The 21,161-nt window shown below is 46.9% G+C and overlaps 1 protein-coding gene across 4 annotated transcripts in view; it reads left to right on the top strand.

Moving 5' to 3' along the window:
* The window catches only part of CPLANE1 (ciliogenesis and planar polarity effector complex subunit 1), a 2,766,109-nt gene that overhangs the window by 1,246,763 nt on the left and 1,498,185 nt on the right, over positions 1–21,161 (top strand). For all 4 annotated transcript variants that reach the window (XM_078674971.1, XM_078674972.1, XM_078674970.1 and 1 more), the window contains exon 28: positions 2,636–2,724. In XM_078674971.1, the coding sequence (XP_078531097.1) occupies positions 2,636–2,724 (89 nt within the window). The remainder of the gene's footprint in view (positions 1–2,635; positions 2,725–21,161) is intronic.

The following is a 21,161-nucleotide window of genomic DNA, read 5'->3' as shown; positions in this document are numbered from 1 at the left end:
TCTCTGATTACACCCTATTGTCCGCCCCGGAATCTGAGATCCTCCTATCTTCACCTTCTCACTGTTCCCTCTTATAAACTCTGTAGATCTGGAGGCCGGAGATTTGCATACCTGGCCCCCAAGCTTTGGAATTCTTTTCCCCCTTCTCTTAAAGTTTCTAACTCTTTGATTCTTTTTCGTAAGTTTCTAAAAACCTGGCTCTTCCCTCAATCTGTCTAGTCCCTCTGTACTCTCCATGTCCGCCCAGCGCCAGGAAACCCATGGTGTCAGTGCGCTCTATAAGCACCCCTTACAATACAATACAATACAATCAAAGGCCCTGCCCCGCTGCCACACCTACTTGGTCCACATCTCCAGGCATTTGCAAAGTCGAATGCTGGAGACCGTCTTTTATCATGCATCTTGAAAGCATTTCCAGGCTGTTAGTGAGCATGACTCTGCGTGCACCGTAATGATATCATGCAAGATTGTCACAAGGTGTACTACACTCAGCCCTCTGTATCATGGGGATTGTGTTTTTTTGCCTCATCTGTGACGGTGTGTGTCCTTCCCATTGTTTATAAGTCGATCAGTCAGATCTGACTGATCAACTAAAAGCAAACATGTTAGTCATGGTTCTGTTATATCTGACTGATCAACTAATAAACAAAAATGATACTCATGATGCTATTAGATGTAACTGCTCAACTAATAAACAATTATATTATTCATGGTGCTATTAGCTGTGTAACATGTTCTTTAATTGATACTCCCCAAGCCCACTCACTGTGTATATATAAAGTTATCAGCCAGAGGGTAAACTCGCAAAGTAGGTTTAGAGTGCAAGGCCATTTGTTCTGTTATCACCAAAACTAATTTGAATACCAGTAAAGTGTGTTCATTAGTGGGGCTATGTGATTTCAGTCAAATAGTTGCTTATATAAATAGATTGGCTGGCGGGGATTAGGTATTGCTAGGTTGCAAAGATAGGAATTTTAAGGAGCGATTGTGATCTATAAAATGAGTTGTGAACCCTTTTCAGAATTACAAGAAGTTTATTATAGACAGGTGTGAGACTCAGATATGAAAGTTAGAACTGCAAAAGTTCACAACCACTAAAACTGAAACAGTGGAAAAGATCGCTCCATAATACAAACGTAAATTAGCTCATAAGACTAAAAAGAAGTAGATACAACAAAGTCATTAGAACGGCGAAAGTTACCTTCATCAAAGCCCATCTTAACAAAGCCAAAAATCGCCCGAAACGGCTATTTGAGTTAATTAAAATACAATCTAACAGCACTTTTATCCAATCTCAGCACAGCTCTCGCTCTCAGCCAAACTGCGAGGCTGTTGCTGAGTTCTTCCTCGAAAAGGAAAATAAGATCGAATCAGATCTAAAGTCTGCTTTACTCAAACTCTCACCCTCTCCTGACTCCTCTCTATCCACGCCTCCCTCTCTCTCCCCCAAAAACAATGCCTCTTGGAGTCAATTCACACCCCTCAATGACACTGACATCCACAACATACTCTGGACCCTGAAACCTTCAAATCACTTCAATGACCCCCCTTACCCCTAAGTACTTTAAAGAAATAATAGAATCACTAGCACCGCTCTGGTCCAAGATCATCGACGCCTCTCTTCTTCAAGGTGAGATATCGGACTGCTTGAAGGCTGGCCTAGTGCTCCCTATTCTCAAAACACCCTCGACGGACCCTGAAGACTTGAATAACTACTGACCAATCACTAACATCCCTACCCTTGCAAAACTACTGGAAAAATGTGTACATGAGCAACTGTGCAAACACATTGAGCAATTCCAACTTCTCGACCAATTCCAATCGAGCTTCCGTACTGGCCACAGTACGTGTGAACTGGGGTGGCGTGGCGAGCAAAATAACAATGGATTAAACGCAGATCTGCGACTGGGGGTAAATGTTTTGCCAATGTGCAACATTCCGTCCATCATCTTGTGTGTTTTGCTGTTCGCCTTCGGTAATGATGTTTCTGATAAATGTATAATATTTTTGTAGATTACTTACCACCTTTCATTCTCCCCATTGAGATAGTGCTGTGATTAATATGATCCTGTGGTACACAAAAGCATTGGGCATAATTCATAAACTGCACTTTGCAGTAGCCTACACATCTGTTGTAAATGACGCTATTGTATTAAGCCCTTGGTTCCTTTTTTTTCTATGGGAGGGTTTTGCAGTTCCAGTGGTTGGCCATGTGCAGTGCTGCACTCTGTTTTAAGAGACTTGCAGAAGATTATGTATCCACCAGGAATATCATTACAGAAGGTATGAAATTTGTTCTTTAGGAGTCACTCAAGAATAACAAATTAGCTAAAATGTATATGTCGAAACTAGCCCCAGTTGTTTACGGCATCATCTCTTATATTTATTTTACTGAAAAGATAACTTAAAAAATCAGACAGCCATTGTACATCCAGTTGTATGTCGCGGCCGGCCCCTTGGGGGTTGTAGGCTTAACGCTGTGTGAGTGTCACCTTTCCATGTGCGTACCCCCGTATAGGGGCTTAATAAAACAGATGTTGATAAAAAATATATATTTCTTGACATTTGCAGTCCTTGTTATTTACAGAGTGTCTTCCAAACTAGGGGATCTTAATAATATTATGATGCCTTACAGGTCATCTTCTATTCATGATCATAAGAATGAGCTTGAAGATTTTCAGGGCATTCAACAAAAGGAATTATATAGCTCATCAACATCTGAAGGTAAGGTTTCATTCTTTTTTGTGATTGACGTACATGTGAACATTTTACAGAACTGACCTATCTCTTAAGCTTAAAATAAAAAAAGTTTTTTGTGGCTATTTCAGCAGATTTTCAGTGCTCGATTCACAAAATCATGCTCAAACATTTGCAAGAAGTAGAGTTATACTTATTTTTTGTTATGTTTAGAAGGAAGTTGATAATGTTTCAATAGATTTGAGAGCCTTACTGGAGTCAAACTTGAGTGTTTAATATTTGGTCACAAGTCATCCGTTTGAGATCAGAGTGTTGATGTTTGGCCTGTTGTTGGCCCTTGGCTTGTTCGACAAATTTACTTATAATGGTAGTGGCTCTTAAGATTGTGAAGGTACACTATTACTATACCTAATGTACTCGGTTAGAAAAGCTGTAAACGTAGTTTCCTCTAGGCAGATTTGTGTTGTCAGTCAGTTTATCAAAGTATTTTCTAGAGCTACATAATGGATGTGTGATAGTAATCAACATGGTAATAAGGACTATTTTTGCCACCTTTGCAATGCGCCTACAGCATGAACGGTACATTGTCTCTTTCCTATCCAGAATGTCTGCTAAATGTTATTTTTCTTCATTTATGAGAATGTTTGGCATCATGCATTTTGCTATTCCACAACCAGTTGAAAAAACAATATTGTGAACATGTTAATGGTATTCTAAATGGGTTTCATTTAATTAGTGGCTAAAATATGTCCTCTAATGTACCACAGGGCTCTTTTTTGAGTCCGACTTTGGCCAAGGGAGCCACATAGATGTTAAACAATCTGTTGAGGAGTAGCGGGTTCATCCCTGTCTCCTATGCGGACGATAGCCAGCCGCTTTTTCTATTTACAAAGTTTAATCCATCAGTGCAGTCCGCCTTCTCCCGGGGAAAGAGAAAAATCTCTCAGTGGATGAGGAGTAACTTTCTTCAGCGCAATGTGGGGAAGACGGAAATCATGCTCTTCGGAGAAACTCAACTACTGTGGACACCCTATTGGTGGCCTCTAGACCTAGGGACTCCCCCCGTTCCAAAAACCTGTGTGAAAAACTTAGGTGTCCTCCTTGAGCAGACCCTCACTATGAAGGAGCATGCTGCCATGACAGCTGGCTCCTGTTTTCATGTGCTGGGTCTTCTGTGTCGTATCCTTCCTCTGCTCCCTGAAACATCTAGGAAGACGTTAACCCAGGTGCTTATTTTAAGCCGCCTGGATTACTGCAAAAGTCTTCTGCTGTCTGCCAACGAGACCACCCTTGATAGACTTCAGGTTGTCCAGAATACGGCAGCACGTCTGATTCTGAACGCACCCCCAAGGACAGCCTCTCGGCCTCTGCTTCATCAGCTTCACTGGCTACCGATACGAAATTGAGTACAGTTTAAAGTCAACTGCACCATTCACAAGGCCTTGGCAAATTCTGGCCCCAGTTATCTTGCAGATAAATTTATCCCCTACACTCCTCGGCGGTCTCTCTGCTCAGAATCCAAGCATCTCTTCGCAGTGCCTAGAATTAAACGAGCCAGGCAGGTTGCAAAGACCCTATCTCACCTGGGTCCCCACCACTGGAACAAGCTCCCTGTGCAACTAAGACAGTGCACGGAACATCTTCAATTCTGCCCTGGATTCAAAATAAAACGGTCCTAGTCCTAACAAACAATGCCACCTATTTATGGAGGAATGCAACACCTTGAGTTTGGAACATTTTTCCCCAAATAGAGAGAGCAACATAGTGGGAGAGCCTGACTTATTTTGAATCGAGCCTTGAACATGTAAATAGTATCCTGTTAATGTGGGAGCTTTCACTGGTTGAGTTGTTTTCACTCCCTGTACAGAACGTTTAAAACTCCCACAGTAATGGCCTCTTAAGGAATATCTAGGTACTACTTGACCAAATGATCTACTTAATGAGTTCCCTACAATTCTCATCACCCACCTTTTCTTGAAGCAATGGGGGAATACAATACTCCTGCGATCCCAGTAGTACAACATCAGCCTACAATTACATGATGTTCATCATTTGTACACGGGGGAGGCTGTGGATAATTCTACTGTTTTCCTCCCGGTTATAGTCAGTTGCGACTGTACCAGGACACTAACTTTCTGGAGTCGTGTTCTTCCTTTAGTGCCATAGCATAATGGATATTTCGTAGTTGACAGTCCTCCACACATTTATATGCTGGTTTCGATAGAGAATTTGTTAGTCATATGATGTGAAAAGTTTGATTCATATTTTGTTTGGTATCCATCATTCTGTGATAGCAGAGAAGGTGGTGTAGTTTGGCTTTCTGCCACATTGTTGTTGATATGTTTTTTGCTTCACTGCATGTAATAAGACCCAAACTGCACCCTACTGAAAAGGAAACCCAAATGTTCCAAAATCTATCTGGGGTCGCTTATGTTTCCAATCAGAGTGTATGTAGTCTAGCAGTATTGGCTGAACTCTCTTATTTGAGCAGGACTAAGACTGTTAGCATATTGGTAGTTCCTGTCTGAGGTGGCATGGTAAACAAAAACAAGATGGACTGAGATGCACCCCCAAGTAATTGCCAGTTTTCTAAAGTAAATTCAAGCATTTCTCCCATCACTTTTCTGTATTCCTTAGTGCAATTCTGTGTGATATGTATCCCTAGACATCAGTCAGCAAAACTGGTCTGCAGGTGCTTGTTTACCCGCTCACAAGGAATCTGTTTTAGCAGTTCAGGCTGTGTGCATGACCAAGGCTGAATTGCATATGGGTGGTTCCTGTCTGAGTTTCCATAGTCGGCAAAAAAAACAATGAACTACAATGTGGCCTGGGTAATTACTGGTGGCTAAGAATAGTTCAAGCATTTCTGATAGTTACTTCTACTTGTAGATTCTCCACATTTGAATATCCCTGGTGCAAGAGTGTATGTGGAAAACTGCTACTTTAGCTCTGCAGTGTAATTGACTCTGTTTTGATTTCAGACTTGGAATTGTGGTTTTGTCAACGGGGCCATATAGCAAAAGGACATGCTCTCTGATGCTAGTTCCTTTTTTCTCCACACCTTTCGATGTGGTCGAGAGCTTTACCTTCATACAGAAGGGGGATGGGAGCACACTGTTTCACCTCCCAGCACAGTTCACTGTAAGAAACTGGCTCTATATATACTACACCAAAGTGAGGTACTGTGTGTATAGAGTCCAAGAGTCCCCAAAGGTAGGCAGAGGTTAAAGTTAGAACCTTACTCTCTAAAAGTGGTAACTTGGTTGAGCAGTAAGGCAGTATCAGAGGACGGTGTTAAGCATTTGATGTACACACTCAGTCAGCAAATTAATTCACACACTCCAAAACTGAACTCTAGGCCAATTGGTTTTGTATAAAAATGTACTGTTGTTTATTTTTAGAACCAAGCAAGGCTGGTACAGGTAAGCACTAAATACTTTTCAGTAATAAGTTACTGGATATAAACAGTTTGAAAATGCAATAGAAATTGTACTTTGTTTGATCTACAGGGGAGCAGTAGTATGCAACACTTAGCAAATACTGTACATTGAAATGAATAGGCTTTTTCAGTAAATTGCAGGGAAGTTACTTTTTACGTTGCTTTTCTAACTCAGTGCTGGATACCTAGATTCAGCACTGGGACATTTCCTAGAAACAGGTAAGTAATTACGTTGTGGTTATTCGCATGATTTTTAAAGAATATTCTCAGTTTTCTAAACTCCACATTTCGAAACATTTTGGAGCAGTACATTGAAATGAATGGGCTTCTACAATAAATTGCAGGTAAGTTACTTTTCACGTTACTTTTCTAACTCAGTGCTGGATACCTAGATTCAGCACTGGGACATTCCTAGAAACAGGTAAGTAAACACATTTTGGATATTTGAGCGATTTTTAAAGAATATTTTTAAGGTTTCTAAACTCCACACTTAGAAACTTTTTGGAGAAAAAATGTAAATTTTATCCTATGGAGGGAAAACAAGTTAACGGTTCTCAGGTAAGTAATCGACTGTGGGAGTTAAGGTTCTGGGGTTAGACACAGAGGTCTCCCAGGGTCAGTGATGCACTGTTGTTGCACCCTCAGCGGCACTATGGAGGCCGGGTGCAGAGGGTTGAGGCACAATGTTATCCTATGGAGGATAGGGGGTCTCCGATTGGTGGCTGCTGGCAAGCAGGCCACGAGGCTGTGGGAGCAAAGCTCCTAGGGTTTAGCTCAGGGCAAGTTGGGGACCAATGTAGCACCAAAGGTGCACCCTCAGAGGCACTAGGGCGGCTAGGTGCAGGGTGCTGTTTTGAGGCTGGGTGCCCTGTTGTTGACGCCGATTCCTTCGACGCCGATTCCATCAACCCTGATGCCGAACCCTGAGCGACATCGTGGGATTCTTCCTCGTCCGACGTCGGGATCGGCGCCTGCTCCGTCGGAGTCGACAGTGGATCCGTCTGCTTCGAATGTGAAGCACAGGTCGAGGCGTGAAGCCCAGAGGCTGATGGAGGAAGAGAGGTTTTGTGAGGAGAATCTGGAGGAGGGTGAACTGCAGGAGTCTGAGGACCCATTTGAGGACCTGACAGTGGCTAGTGGCCTTGAACTGTCCCCTGAGTGGGATTTAGTTTCAGTGTCGGATGAACCCTCTAAAGATGTGGCTCCTTACCATGTCGTGATAAAGAAGGCTGCAAGTTTATTGAACATTGCTCTACCTACTGCTGAGTTTAAATCAAATCTTCTCAGAGAGGTCCTTCACTCACCATCTTCAGTGACTGAACCATTGCTGCCTTTTAATGATGCCCTTAAAGAACCAATTTTAGAGGTTTGGAAGAATCCTGTATCAGCTCCTGCTGTGTCTAGGGCTGTTGCCAGAAGATATAGAGCTGCTCCTGATGACCCAGAATTTTTGTCCACTCACCCTCTGCCTGAGAGTTTGGTGGTGCAGGCGGCCTGTTCCAAAAGATCAATGGGAGCTTTTCCACAGGTTCCAGCAGAAAAGGAGTCAAGGAAACAGGATCAGGCTGCTAAAAAGGTTTTCTCCTCCGCCAGTATGGCACTGAAGTCCACAAACGCGACCTGCCTGATGGGGCGTTCTATCCACACCCTGATGGACACTGTAAAACAGTTGGTGCCCAAGATACCGGAGGAGGATAGAAAATACTTCCAGGAGGTAATCTCGGACACTCAGGCTGCAGCAAGGCAGGTGATTCAGAGTGGATTGGACACGGCAGACTCTGTGGCGAGGGTCATGGGCTCTTCCGTGGCAACGAGGAGAGCTGCGTGGCTAAAATCGAGTGAGTTTTCGACAGATGTCCAGTCTGCATTGATGGATCTTCCATTCGACGGGTCTGGTTTATTTGGCAAAAAGGCAGATGCTGCTTTAGAACGCTTTAAAGACAGCAGGGCGACAGCTAAGTCGTTGGGCCTTAAGACCAGGGGCACCTTTGGGAGACGTTCTAGAGGATTTAGCAGATCTTCTTTTCGATCCTACAAGTCAACACAGCAGCAGCCGCAGCAGCAGCAAAACACGCTGTACAGGTCATATAGGGGCAAGCAAAGAGCCCGTTCTCGAGGCCGTCAAGCTTCCTCCTCTTCCCCATCCCAGCCCCCTGCCAACGCAGCAAAGCAGCCCTAGATCTGCCATTCCGGATCATGTGGGCCCAGTGGGGAATCGGCTTACCCATTTCCTACGAGATTGGGAATTGATTACATCGGATCTTTGGGTTCTCAATCTCGTGGGGAATTACCCTCCTTGCCAGGGTTTTTGTTCGGAGGACCACCTGCTTCTCCTGCAGGAGGAAGTCCTGGCGCTGTTCAGAAAAGGTGCAATAGAGGTGGTTCTGGAGCAGGAGAGGGGTCAGGGATGCTACTCCCGGTATTTTCTGATCCCCAAGAAGGATAGCAGGCTTCGGCCAATCCTGGATCTCAGGATCTTGAACCTTTACCTGAAACAGGAAAAGTTCAAGATGCTCACCCTTGCTCAGGTTCTTCAAGCGCTGCTGGAAGAAGACTGGATGGTGTCAATCGATTTGCAGGATGCGTATTTTCATATTCCCATCCTGAAGTCGCACAGAAAGTATCTCCGTTTCACAGTTGGGTCGCAACACTACCAGTTTGCGGTCCTTCCGTTTGGTCTTACTACTGCGCCTCGAGTCTTCACCAAGGTAATGGCAGTGGTGGCAGCTCATCTCAGGAGGTCGGGGGTACCTGTATTCTCGTATCTGGACGACTGGCTGATCAAAGCAGAGTCGCCGGGGAAGGTGCTCCATCATCTGCAAGAGACAACTCAGTTGTAGCACAGGTTGGGTTTTTCGATAAATGTACCCAAATCTCACCTGGTGCCCTCCCAGCGCAACCTGTTCATAGGTGCGGTACTGGACACTACTGTATTCCGTGCATTCCCTCCTCCTCAAAGGATTCGTGACAACCATGCACGCTGGCACATGAGGGCACTCCAGTGGTGCCTCCGCAGGCAGTGGTTTCAACACAACGGAGATCTCGGGGAGTCAGTGAGGATCTCCAGAGAAACTGCAGCGGATCTGTCTTGGTGGAGCGTGGAAGGCAACCTGTCTCAGGGAAAGCCTTTCCATCTTCCTCCTTCTGTTGCCACAGGGATAACGGATGCATCCACTCTCGGGTGGGGTGCTCATCTGGGGGATCTGGAGATCAAAGGTCTTTGGTCTCCGGAGGAGAGGTTGTTTCATATCAACCTTCTAGAGTTGCGGGCGATACGTCTGGCACTCAAGGCCTTCCTCCCTTCCCTTCGCGGTCAGTCGGTTCAAGTCCTGACGGACAACACGACTGCGATGTGGTACATCAACAAGCAGGGAGGAGTAGGGTCGCAGTGTCTCTGCAGAGAGGCTCTGCTTCTCTGGTCCTGGGTTCAGGATCATCGGATTTGTCTGATGGCAAATCATCTGGCCGGAGTTCAGAACGTTCGTGCAGACGTTCTCAGTCGGCAGTTCTCTGCCGACCACGAGTGGAGGCTTCCCCCGGAGGTTGTTCATAACATCTTTCAGATGTGGGGGACTCCTCGGGTGGACCTGTTCGCCACTCGCGAGAATGCTTACTGCCTGTCATTCTGCAGTCTCCAGTATCCGATGCAAGGAGCTCTGGGGGACGCGTTTCAGTGAGTTGGGGAAATCAACTCCTTTACGCGTTTCCCCCCATACCCTTGATTCCTCGGGTTCTGAGGAAGATTCGCCAAGACCGGGCCCAAGTCATATTGGTCGCCCCGGATTGGCCAAGAAGGGTGTGGTACACGGACCTTCTCCACCTCTCCTCTCACCCGCCGCTCCGTCTCCCTTTCAGGGCAGACCTCCTCTCTCAGATAGAGGGGCAAGTTCTACACCCCCACCTCCAGACATTACACCTTCATGCCTGGAGATTGAATGTGGCAACTTGAATTCCTTTTCTCTCCCTCAAGATGTGGTGGATGTCATTCTTTCTGCCAGGCGTGACTCCACTAAGTCCATCTATTCTTATAGGTGGTCTAAATTTGTCTCTTGGTGTAGGGAGAGGGATGTTGACCCTTTGAAGGCTCATTTGTCTGACATTTTGCAGTTTGCTCTTTCTCTGGCACAGCAGGGATTTGCTGTTGCCACGGTCAAGGGGTATCTTTCAGCCTTATCGGCATTTCTCTGTTTGCCGGATCAGCCCTCTCTTTTTAAGTCTCCATTGGTTTTAAGATTTTTGAAGGGTCTCACTTATAAGTTCCCTCCTTCTCCGTTTGTTGTTCTTCATTGGGTTTTGAATCTTGTGTTAACCTATTTGATGGGTTCTCCCTTCGAACCCTTGCACAAGTGTCCAATGAGGCTTCTATCTTTTAAAACGGTCTTTTTGGTTGCAATTACCTCGGCAAGGAGGGTAAGTGAGCTTCAGGCTCTTAGTTCCAAGCCCCCATTCTTGACCATTCATGCTGAAAGAATGGTTCTCAGGACCAGGGCTGCTTTTCTTTCTAAGGTGGTAACTCCCTTCCACCTAGGTCAATCCATTACCCTTCCTACCTTCTATCCTCCCCCACACCCTTCCAAGGAGGAGGAGAGGCTTCATCGCTTGGACCCTAAGAGAGCAGTTAGTTTCTATCTTGATAGGACTAAAGACTATCGTATTGACGATCAGCTCTTCGTGGGTTTTGCTGGCTGCAAGAAGGGCAGAGCGGTGCACAAGCGCACACTTTCCAGGTGGATAATCCTGTGCATCAAGATTTGCTACTCCCTGGCGGGTAAGGACCCTCCTGAGGGTATTAGAGCACATTCAACTAGAGCAAAATCTGCAACATCTGCTTTGTCTAGAGGTGTTCCTGTTGAGGACATTTGCAGAGCCGCGACTTGGGCCTCTCTCCACACTTTCGCGAAGCACTACTGCTTGGATACCGAGGTGAGGAGGGACGGCCACTTCGCGCGCTCTGTCCTCCAAGATTTCCTGGTATAGCAGAGTGGACACCCTCCTCCGGGAGTGGGGACTGCTGTGGGACTCTATTCACAAGGTGAGGAATCCACAAGGCAGGTGTATCTATCAGAAGAACAAGTTACTTACCTTCGGTAACGCTTTTTCTGGTAGATACAGTATCTGCCTGTGGATTCCTCACATGCCCACCCGCCTCCCCGTTGTCCGCTCTGCTATACCTGGTTTTATGTATTTATATTTTCTGGGTTTTTATGCTTTTGCTACGCACTTTGTGTGCAGTTTTGATTTGTATGTACTGTGTACACTGTATATATGTATATTTACTGTCGTTGGTCCGTCCGGGTGCCTCGAAGGCACTGAAAAAAGGGCGGAACTGACGTCATCACGCCGACGTGGGTCTAATAAGGAGTCGGTGACATCAGACGGAGTCGCGCGCGATGCCGTGCTCCTATGACGTCGTCCACACCGGCGTGCTACGAAGAAAAATTCCGAACGTTGCTGACGCAAGGGGGATATTCACAAGGTGAGGAATCCACAGGCAGATACTGTATCTACCAGAAAAAGCGTTACCGAAGGTAAGTAACTTGTTCTTTCCTGCATTGGTTTCGCACTGTGTGTGTTATCTGCACATTGTGTACTGTGTATACTATGTATATTTCTACTGTCATTGGTCCGTTCGTGTGCCTCGAAGGCCGGCGTGGGCCTAATATGGGGTCGGTGACGTCAGCGGAGTCGCGTGCGATGCCGTGCGTCTGTGACGTCGGTGCGAAGCTATAAAAAGAATTTCCGGATGCTGCTGACGCAGGGGGATATTCACAAGGTGAGGAATCCACAGGCAGATACTGTATCTACCTGAAAAAGCGTTACCGAAGGTAAGTAACTTGTTCGTTAGGTGAAGGGTCTCTGAAGGTGGCACAATACATGCTGCAGCCCTTAGAGATCCTCTACCAGTGTTACCTTTTTCAAGGGACTTATATGTGGACCAGAGGTGTGCCAATTGTGGAAATAAAGGTATAGTTTTGGGGCAGAAGACCGGCACTGGGAACCCGATTAGCAGGGACCCAGTGCACATTCAGTCAAAGTTCATCAGATATCAGGCAAAAAAGTGGGGGTTAACCATGCAAACGGGGGGCACTTTCCCACTTAGCCTGATAAAGGTTATCTCCTCTCAACAGCTTTGCTCTTTGTTCAAAATGATATGTCACTCAAATATCACCAATAAAGGCCTCTCAGTGCCTCTTGTTCATTGGAACAGTACTGGATACTATAAAAAGCTTTGGGCCTTCTCTTTTTGATAGAGGATCTGGGACATGCAAGGCATGGTTCCAGTGTTTCAGGCGGGAGCATTTGAACTGGTCCTGAAGGTCCTGTGATTGCTTGATCTGTTGGCTTCTTGCATCAAACTGGCCACACATGCCGCCCCCAGACTCATCCTGAACATCCAGTGATAAAACCACATCTCTTCACATCTCAACAATCTCCACTGGCTCCCAGTCCAGGAAAAATGTAGGTTCAAGCTACTCACCTACGTGTACAAAGCTCTCCACAACACTGGTCCAGCTTACCACAACCACTGCCTCAACTTGTACCAACCCTCCAGACACCTTTGATCTGGTCACAGGACAGAGCTAACCGCCCTCGCATCAAGAAGACCAGAAGAGATGGACACTTATTTTCATACCTCCGCCAAGGCCTGGAACGATCTCCCGAAAGACCCCAGAACCTCCGCCTCCCTCATTGACTTCCAAAAGAACCTCAAGACATTGCTCTTCCAGACGAAAAATGCGTGATCTAATCCTCCCCACTCCGGCCTGCCCTATGTAGCGCCTGGATACCCTCATGTGTGATTAGCTGTGCTCTACAAATTCACATAACATAACATTTACATTAACACATGAAGCTCTTCAGTGGTGCTTTCAAAGGGAGTGTTTCCAACATCACAGGGACTTTACAGAATTCACTATGGTCCCCAGGGTTGCTGCAGCAGAGCTGAGCTGATGGAGGAAAAGAGGGCAACCTGATTTGAGGAAGACACTTCTGTCTTCCTTCAGCCGTCCCCATTGTAGTGACAGATGCTTCCACTTTCAAACGATGTGCATCTGGAGGATCTTGAGATCAGAGGCCTCTGGTCTACAGAAGAGCTGAAACTGCACATCATTCTACTGGAATTGAGGGCTATCTGGTTGGTGCTCAAGGCTTTCTTCCCTATCCTTCAAGGTCAGTCAGTCCAGATCTTAACGGAAAATATGATTGGGATGTGGTACCTGAACAAACAGGGAGGAGTAGGTTCTCAGGTTCTCTTTCAAGAAGCCCTGAGTCTTGGGACCTGGACAAATCAACATAGTCTTTGGCTGGTGGTTAATCTGGAAGATCCTTGAAAACCAGACTCAGCCTGAGCCAACAAAATTCTGCCAACCACAAGTGACTCATGCACATGGAGGTAGTCCAGGATCTCTTTGACCTTTGCAGCATACCTCAGGTGTACCTATTCACCACTCAGAGCAACACTCATTGCTTGTAAATCTGCTCCCTCCAGTATCTGTTGTGGTAAGCCTTGCGGACGCATATCAGTTGATGTGGAAGTTTCTGTTTCACTATGAATTTCCTCCCATCCAGTTGATTCTTCGAGCTCTGAGGACAAATCGCTACGACTGGGCCCACATTATTCTCATTGCTCTGGACAGGCCAAGAAGGGTGTAGTACACAGACCTATTGGACCTCACTTTATCAGCCTTCATTTATCACTCAGAGTGGATATGTTATCCCTATTGGTAGTAGTAATAGTAATATAAGTTAATCTAAGGAATATAAGGAATCTTTCTGTAGCGAGGAGACCGTGAGGGGAAAGGACCCTTTGCACCTATCAGCATCAAAGCACTTTCCTGCATCTACTGTTCGCCGGACCCGCTCCGCGGGTCCCGCTTCACCAGCGTCTGTTGGGGGCTTTGACGGGGCTGCGAGCGCAGAGCAGGGACTCCAGTGTCCAGGAGCCCCTGCGTGGTCAACAGCTATCATCTGACCCGCTCTCCCCAGAAGCGCCGCCCACACAGTACGGGACTCTGTTAAATCAGCCCCCCTCCCTCTAACAGGTGGGAATCTTTCTGTAGCGAGGAAACCGTGAGGGGAAAGGACCCTTTGCACCTACCAGCATCAAAGCACTTTCCTGCATCTACGGTTCGCCGGACCCGCTCCGCGGGTCCCGCTTCACCAGCGTCTGTTGGGGGCTTTGACGGGGCTGCGAGCGCAGAGCAGGGACTCCAGTGTCCAGGAGCCCCTGCGTGGTCAACAGCTATCATCTGACCCGCTCTCCCCGGAAGCGCCGCCCACACAGTACGGGACTCTGTTAAATCAGCCCCCCTCCCTCTAACAGGTGGGAATCTTTCTGTAGCGAGGAGACCGTGAGGGGAAAGGACCCTTTGCACCTACCAGCATCAAAGCACTTTCCTGCATCTACTGTTTGCCGGACCCGCTCCGCGGGTCCCGCTTCACCAGCGTCTGTTGGGGGCTTTGACGGGGCTGCGAGCGCAGAGCAGGGACTCCAGTGTCCAGGAGCCCCTGCGTGGTCAACAGCTATCATCTGACCCGCTCTCCCAGGAAGCGCCGCCCACACAGAACTAGTACAAAAGCACTGTGCAGCCCGCGCACGCGCGCGGGTCGAAGCGCGGAGCGAAGCCCGGGCAAAGGGCGGGCCGCTTGAGGCCGTTCGAGGACGGGAAGGACTGGACTGGGCCTCCCCCTTGACGCCATCCCGGCTGTCTAGTCACACTTTCCATTTTTGTACACTTGCCCTCACCGGTCCCTTGAGGGAGCATGTGTTCACGTGCAAGTCGTAGCAGGACTGCTAAAGGAGGGAAGTTGTTGAATGGGACCCTTGATGACTTTATAACTAGGACCAATACAGCCATTGATACTGAAATTACTAAAATGCAACATAGAGTCTCTATAGAACTAGATGCAGCCAGAAGATTATCCCAGGATCTAGCTATGTTGAAGAAATCATCCCTGGGCCACATTGCATCTGCCAAAACCCCCGAGCGCTCGACTGGCCCTCGGCCATTAATCACAAAGGTGCACATCCACCACACTTCAGCCACAGCTTCACCCGCGCTAGTCATTTCACCAGAGTTGGCCCCTTCCCATCCTAACCAGAGCCCCTTAATGAATGCTCCCGCCCTAGATACAGGTATTCTTAAAACCTCTGATGTGTATGGGGAAAATGTGTGTGCAAGCCATAGGGATGTATTCCAAAAAAGGAAACGTAACGCAAGATCTGCCTACGCTAGGAAGAAGGCCAAAGTTGCTAGGGCACAATCTTTTAACAATAGAAGGCCTACTGTAGAAAGCTGGGTGGGTGGAGACGGTGCCCAAGTAGATGCATCTTTAAGTGGCGAGGAGAACTGTTCGATCATAGATAAAGTCGAGCTAGTTCCTACAGTAGGGGAGATTCTTCCACAACTCGTTGCGGGGAGTATTGGGGGACCCGCACGCGAGCTAGAGGGAAACGATGAGGAATTCTTAAAAATAGTATGGGAGACCCTAAAAATGCTCTTAACCCCCTTACAACTCAGACTCTCTCGTATAGAAAATCACCTTCTTGAAATGGATAAGACCATTGTAACACTAGCAAGTCTTAGTCTAAAGCAAAATGAATCTAACATCTTGCCGGGAGAAGAGAAAACCAAATCAATAAAAACAGTAGCCCCACCAGCTCTGCCCCAAACCAAACCAATACTTAAACCACGCACAAAGGCTTACGATCCCATAGTCACCAATCCCCCAGTCAAGGCACCTAAACAACACCCTGAACAACGAATGCCATCTTTAAAAGAAGTTGTTGCGCCGAGGATAAAAAATACTATGACCCATCGAATAAACCCACAGGGTGCACCAATCGTAGAGAACTTTCGTGGGGGTTTTATAGATCTCCCCCCTGATGTAAGGCCATATGTTGTGGTGTTAGCTGGTGTTCCTGTAATAGAGACCCAATTCCAAGAAAACTTCTGGTCACTTAAAAACAAGGTAATACATTGGCTGAAAACAAATAGGCCATTACCTAACCACTTGAGAAGTAACATCTTAATGGTTAGAAGGGTCCCGTGGGTAGGTTCATCACCCAAATCCATCTCTGGCGATTGTATTGTCGTCTCATTCGAAGACCCACTTACGGCACAACATATATGCTCATGGGATGCACGTGGTGAGACATGGTCTATTCTAGTTAGACCACTCACCTTTTTCTATCCCCTTGGCCGAGCCCAAACCTCGGGGGGAACTGGTCATTGGCCCGAAACCCTGTTCGGGGTGGGCCAAGAGATGGCTGGCTAGGTCCTAATAGCTGGTGGGAAGGAGCACCAACCTTCAATAGGTTTGGCTGCCTAGACGAGGTAGATTGACTCCCTATAAAAAAGGCAACTGCATCTGGCCCTGAACACACACCCCCTTTACCGAGCACTGATACTATGTTACCCAGGTGTATCTCAAGGAATATTCCCCCTGTAAATCTAGGACTGGGTACAGGGAGAACAGTGTCTGGCACCTGGGATTCCAACTTTTCCCCAAAGCATTTTATTAACGTGACTACTGACCCTTCTCAAATTGTGGCCAATCCACTATGTACCCTGCCCGAGATTACTCGGGCTATAGGGCCACTGGAACTTACAATCCGTAATAAAGCCATCCCCGTGGGTGGGCTCGATTTATCATTGAGGCTATTCCCAGGGGTTGAGATTATTCATCCCTCCCCGGTGGTGCCCGAGGGGGACTCACCAACTTCGGCTATGGCTGGGGTCTCTAGCTGCGCTCCTCATTCCCTAGCGACTGCCTTTGGGTCAGCAATAGGGGACGTTGGCCGTGCAGTGCTGAAGGTGGTCAGCTGGAACGTAGCGGGCCTTGCACGGAACATCGACATACCCGAATGGAATTCTTTTCTTGAATCCTTCGGGATTTGTTTATTCCAAGAAACCTGGTGCCTGGAACCGCGGCACAGGGTGGGATATTCCACCTACTTTGTGCCTGCGGTCCATTTATGTGGGGGTAAAGGCCGTCCTTCAGGTGGCCTGTTAATTTGGACTAGCATCTCCCTGGGCCTAAACATCAGGTCTATACCCACTAAATCTCCTGACCTCCAGAGAATCTCAATCAAAGGGCCTGGAGGTAGGAAGCTAGAAGTTTTCAACATTTATGTCAGAGGGGCTAGGGGTGGTACATCCATGCTTTCACTTAGAGGAATCGATGAGGAACTTGGATCCTGTCTGGCAGATTCCTTTGTCTTACTTGCCGGGGATCTAAATTGCTCATTCGAACCGCTTGCCAGCGAGGATATACTAGGCACTGGGGAAGATGATGCTAGGAGAGGCATTACTTCCCTCACTCTTGCACCCATCAGATGTTGGTCCCAAAGCGCCATAGACCTTAATGCCCTCTGCTTGGAACATGGCCTTAGGGCAGCCAACGGTAGATCTCAATCAGACCCCCTTGGGGCACACACCTTTAATAGAGTGGGCCACTCCTCTCGCATTGACTACATACTCCTGAATTTTAGACTCTGGGCACACCTGATCGACATGGTGGTCTTGCCAACTACCGACAGTGACCACAATCCCTTAGCATTGTCCCTGTCCTTACCTTGGAATGATAAGGCACCAGCCCCAACCCCACATGCATGGAAAACAACGCATGAAGTACGCCCCTCCAATTGTGGTAGGCGGCTGAAATTGAACAAAATTGCTGCTAACGAGGGAAAGATCTCAGAAATAAAATCTATAATGTCCAACGCTTTGTTGCACTTAGACTCTCAGGGCCATAGTAAGCTCGATGTTCCAACCTTGTTTTCTGAAACTACCGGCGCACTAGGCGAATTGTTCACGGTTCACCCAGCAGGCTTGAGGGGAAATATTAGAGCTGGGCCCACGGGCAATGCAGGATGGTTTTCTTCTGCTTGCCGTTCTTCCAAACGGGACCTAATTATAGCGGTGAAAGCTAAGGATGCTGGCCAAATTAGACTTGCGAGAAAAAACTACAGAAGGGCTATATTGAAGGCAAGGGGCGAGCACGAGACACAGTTCTGGAATGACCTAAAGTCGGCTCGCTCTAGGAAAGACGCCAAGGGTTTTTGGGATTTGCTGAGAGCAAGGGATAAACCCGCAGATTCTCTGCTAACTTGCAACATAACTGAGGAAGTTTGGTTTAACCACTTTTCCGGGCTCTATTCTCAACCGGTGGGTCCGACTAGTAGCATGCTGTTACAGCCCCCTAGCGATCTCACAGAACCCAATGTGGACGACCTCTCCTCGCCCAAGGAAGTAGTGGGAGCAATCAAGCGTCTGGTCCTAAATAAGGCTGCGGGACCAGACGGCATCCCAGGTGATCTGCTTCGGGTCAACCCAGATGAGTGGGGGAGACTTATTGCTTCCCTCTTGAACAATGGTTTGTATGGGGGGAACCTCCCAGACTCGTGGAAGGGCGCAGAGGTCGTCCCGATTTTCAAGAAAGGAAATCGGGACGACCCTGCTAATTATCGCCCCATAAGTCTCCTAGACTCTACCCAGAAGGTGGCTGGTAAGGTAGTTTTAGGAAGGGTCTCACAGTGGATAGAGGAGAAGCAAATTCTTTCACATTTCCAGGCTGGTTTTAGAACCGGCACGGGGACCATTGAACAGTCATTCCAGTTACTGATGATCTACTGGAAAGTGGTAGTACTGGGCAAGGGCAGTCTGTACCTTGCTTTTATAGATCTGCGGACTGCCTTTGACCTGGTCCCACGTACCCAACTTTGGAGTGTTCTCGATGCTTTGGGTATTCCCCGTTATTTGCTTAATCTTCTTATAAAGTTCCACGAAGACAACTTTGCGCAGATCAGGTGGGGCAATCAGGGTCAAAAAACTCCACGCATTCCTGTAAATAGGGGTGTCCGCCAGGGATGTGTGCTAGCCCTCACTCTGTTCTCTCTATATGTTAACGGAGTGGTGGAGCACCTGTTAAAACATCCAGCAGATGCACCCTCCCTGGCGGGCAGGAAAATACCCACCCTATTATTTGCAGATGATACCCTCCTGATCTCCAAGAGTCCAGCAGGCCTGCAAAGTCTTCTAACCAATTTTAAGGCCTTTTGTGATTTAAGGGGACTTGTTATCAACGCAGGGAAAACCAAATTTCTGGTCTTAAACCCGCCAAAGAAGTTTATCAACCCACCCTCCTTGGACTCTGTCCCTCTCGAGAGGGTTAAGGAGTTCGACTACCTAGGCATCCGCCTTTGTGATTCCATGAGTAGGAAACCCCACCACCAAAAAATGCTGCTGACCCACAAGAGGGTGACGGGGACCCTCCTCAAGGAACAACGCGCTTCGTCTCTTAAACCCATTGCTCCAGTACTCGACATCTATAGGGCCAGAGCAGTGAGCGCAGCTTTGTATGGGGCTGAACTGTGGGGCGTGCAGAATGTAGATTTCTTGTCCAGATCAGAAAACAAATTTCATAAAGACCTTATGGGCCTCCCGTATAGCACACCGTCCCTTCCACTTCTTTTAGATACGGGTACTCGGCCCATTAGTGATCTGGCGAGACTGCGCCCCCTCCTTTTGTGGGCACGCATTTGGAGGGTCCCAGAATTGTCCAGTTATGCAGAGGGCCTCAATGAACTTCTTTCCTTATCAGGTTGGCCCAAGGTTTGTTGGCTAAGGGAAGTGAAGCGCCTCCTTTTTGACCTGGGTCTTGAAGATGCCTGGTCTAGCAGATCTGCCCCGCCCAAGTTAATTCTGAAGAAGCTATATTGGACCTGGGTGAGTAATGGCAGAAATAGCAAGGCCAATTTTTGCAAAACAACTGTGGAATTTTTGATGGTCAAGGAGGTGCCCCTATGCGAACCATATCTGGATATGATTCCAAAAACTTGGGACAGGGCGTTATACTTTAAATTCAGGGTGGGCTTACTTCCAGTGGGGAAACTAACTGCCAGTTGGAAGGTTCCCGCACAGACGACTCCCTATTGCCCCTTCTGCGTGAACAGGACTGAGTCAGTACCCCACCTACTCTTCGAATGCCCAGCCTATGCAGCTCCACGATGCAAATAGCTGAAGCCACTCTGTAGGAGCCTTGGTACTAGGTCACATAAGGAGGCACTACGAATCTTAAGATCAGATCCTTGTCCCCTGTTTGCATGCGGCCTGGCCAAATTTTTAGGTTGGGCCTGGCGTGTTAGATCTTCTAGGCTTCTGTACCTCGCTTAAGTATCTATCTTAGCCCGTTCCCATGTGCAAAATCGATGTTTTTTTACTATGAAAAGTATGCTTATAATTATGCACTGATCTTTTGTACTGTTTTTATCCATTTTTGTATTGCTTTTTAAGATATATGATATCGAAATAAAGCTTGTTACAACAATATAAGTTTAATATATTAATCAAAAGATTACAATAAGAAGTATAAAACCACAATCAGCAGAAGTATCAGGTGATCAGTAAAGATCATAGTACTTTTTTAAAATATTTTATTTATTGGCATTTTGAAAACAAGAACAGTTACAACAACTCGGTCAGAGAAGAAGTACGAGTAAATGGTGATTACAGATTGATATGGCAAAGATAATAGTACTTTAAAATCAAAGTATAAAAACAGTTGGCTTAGATTTGAACACACATGAGTTCAATTCATAGTATAAGGCAATATATTTAAATCACAAAGTTGATGCTTTATAAGCCTGGTCCAAGAATTTCTTTGGCATTATTATTACATTGTTGTCTATGACACTATCACAGTATCAAGCAGCCAATACTGTCCTTCTTATTTTGACTTTGAGAATCACTGACAGATACTTTTTCATAAATGCAAGATTTTGGGGCAGTGCACAAATGTGTAGAGACATATGGTTTGGTATAAAGCCAATTTGCTTAAGTCTAGATACAAATTAAATCAAATCAGAATGTAAAAAATAAATCTGATAGAGACGTCTAGCCGCAGATTCCTTAACTTTCCCAGGCGTCAGACTGGTCCGAAAAATGTGGCGCAGTAGCACCTCTGTGCACCGGGGGGGCGGCGCCGTACAGCTCTGCCCTGACATCCTTCATGGACTTGACCT

This window comes from Lissotriton helveticus, chromosome 2_1, assembly GCF_964261635.1.
Source record: "Lissotriton helveticus chromosome 2_1, aLisHel1.1, whole genome shotgun sequence".
NCBI classification, from domain to species: Eukaryota; Metazoa; Chordata; class Amphibia; order Caudata; family Salamandridae; genus Lissotriton; species Lissotriton helveticus.
This window is presented reverse-complemented; position numbering and strand designations above follow the sequence as displayed.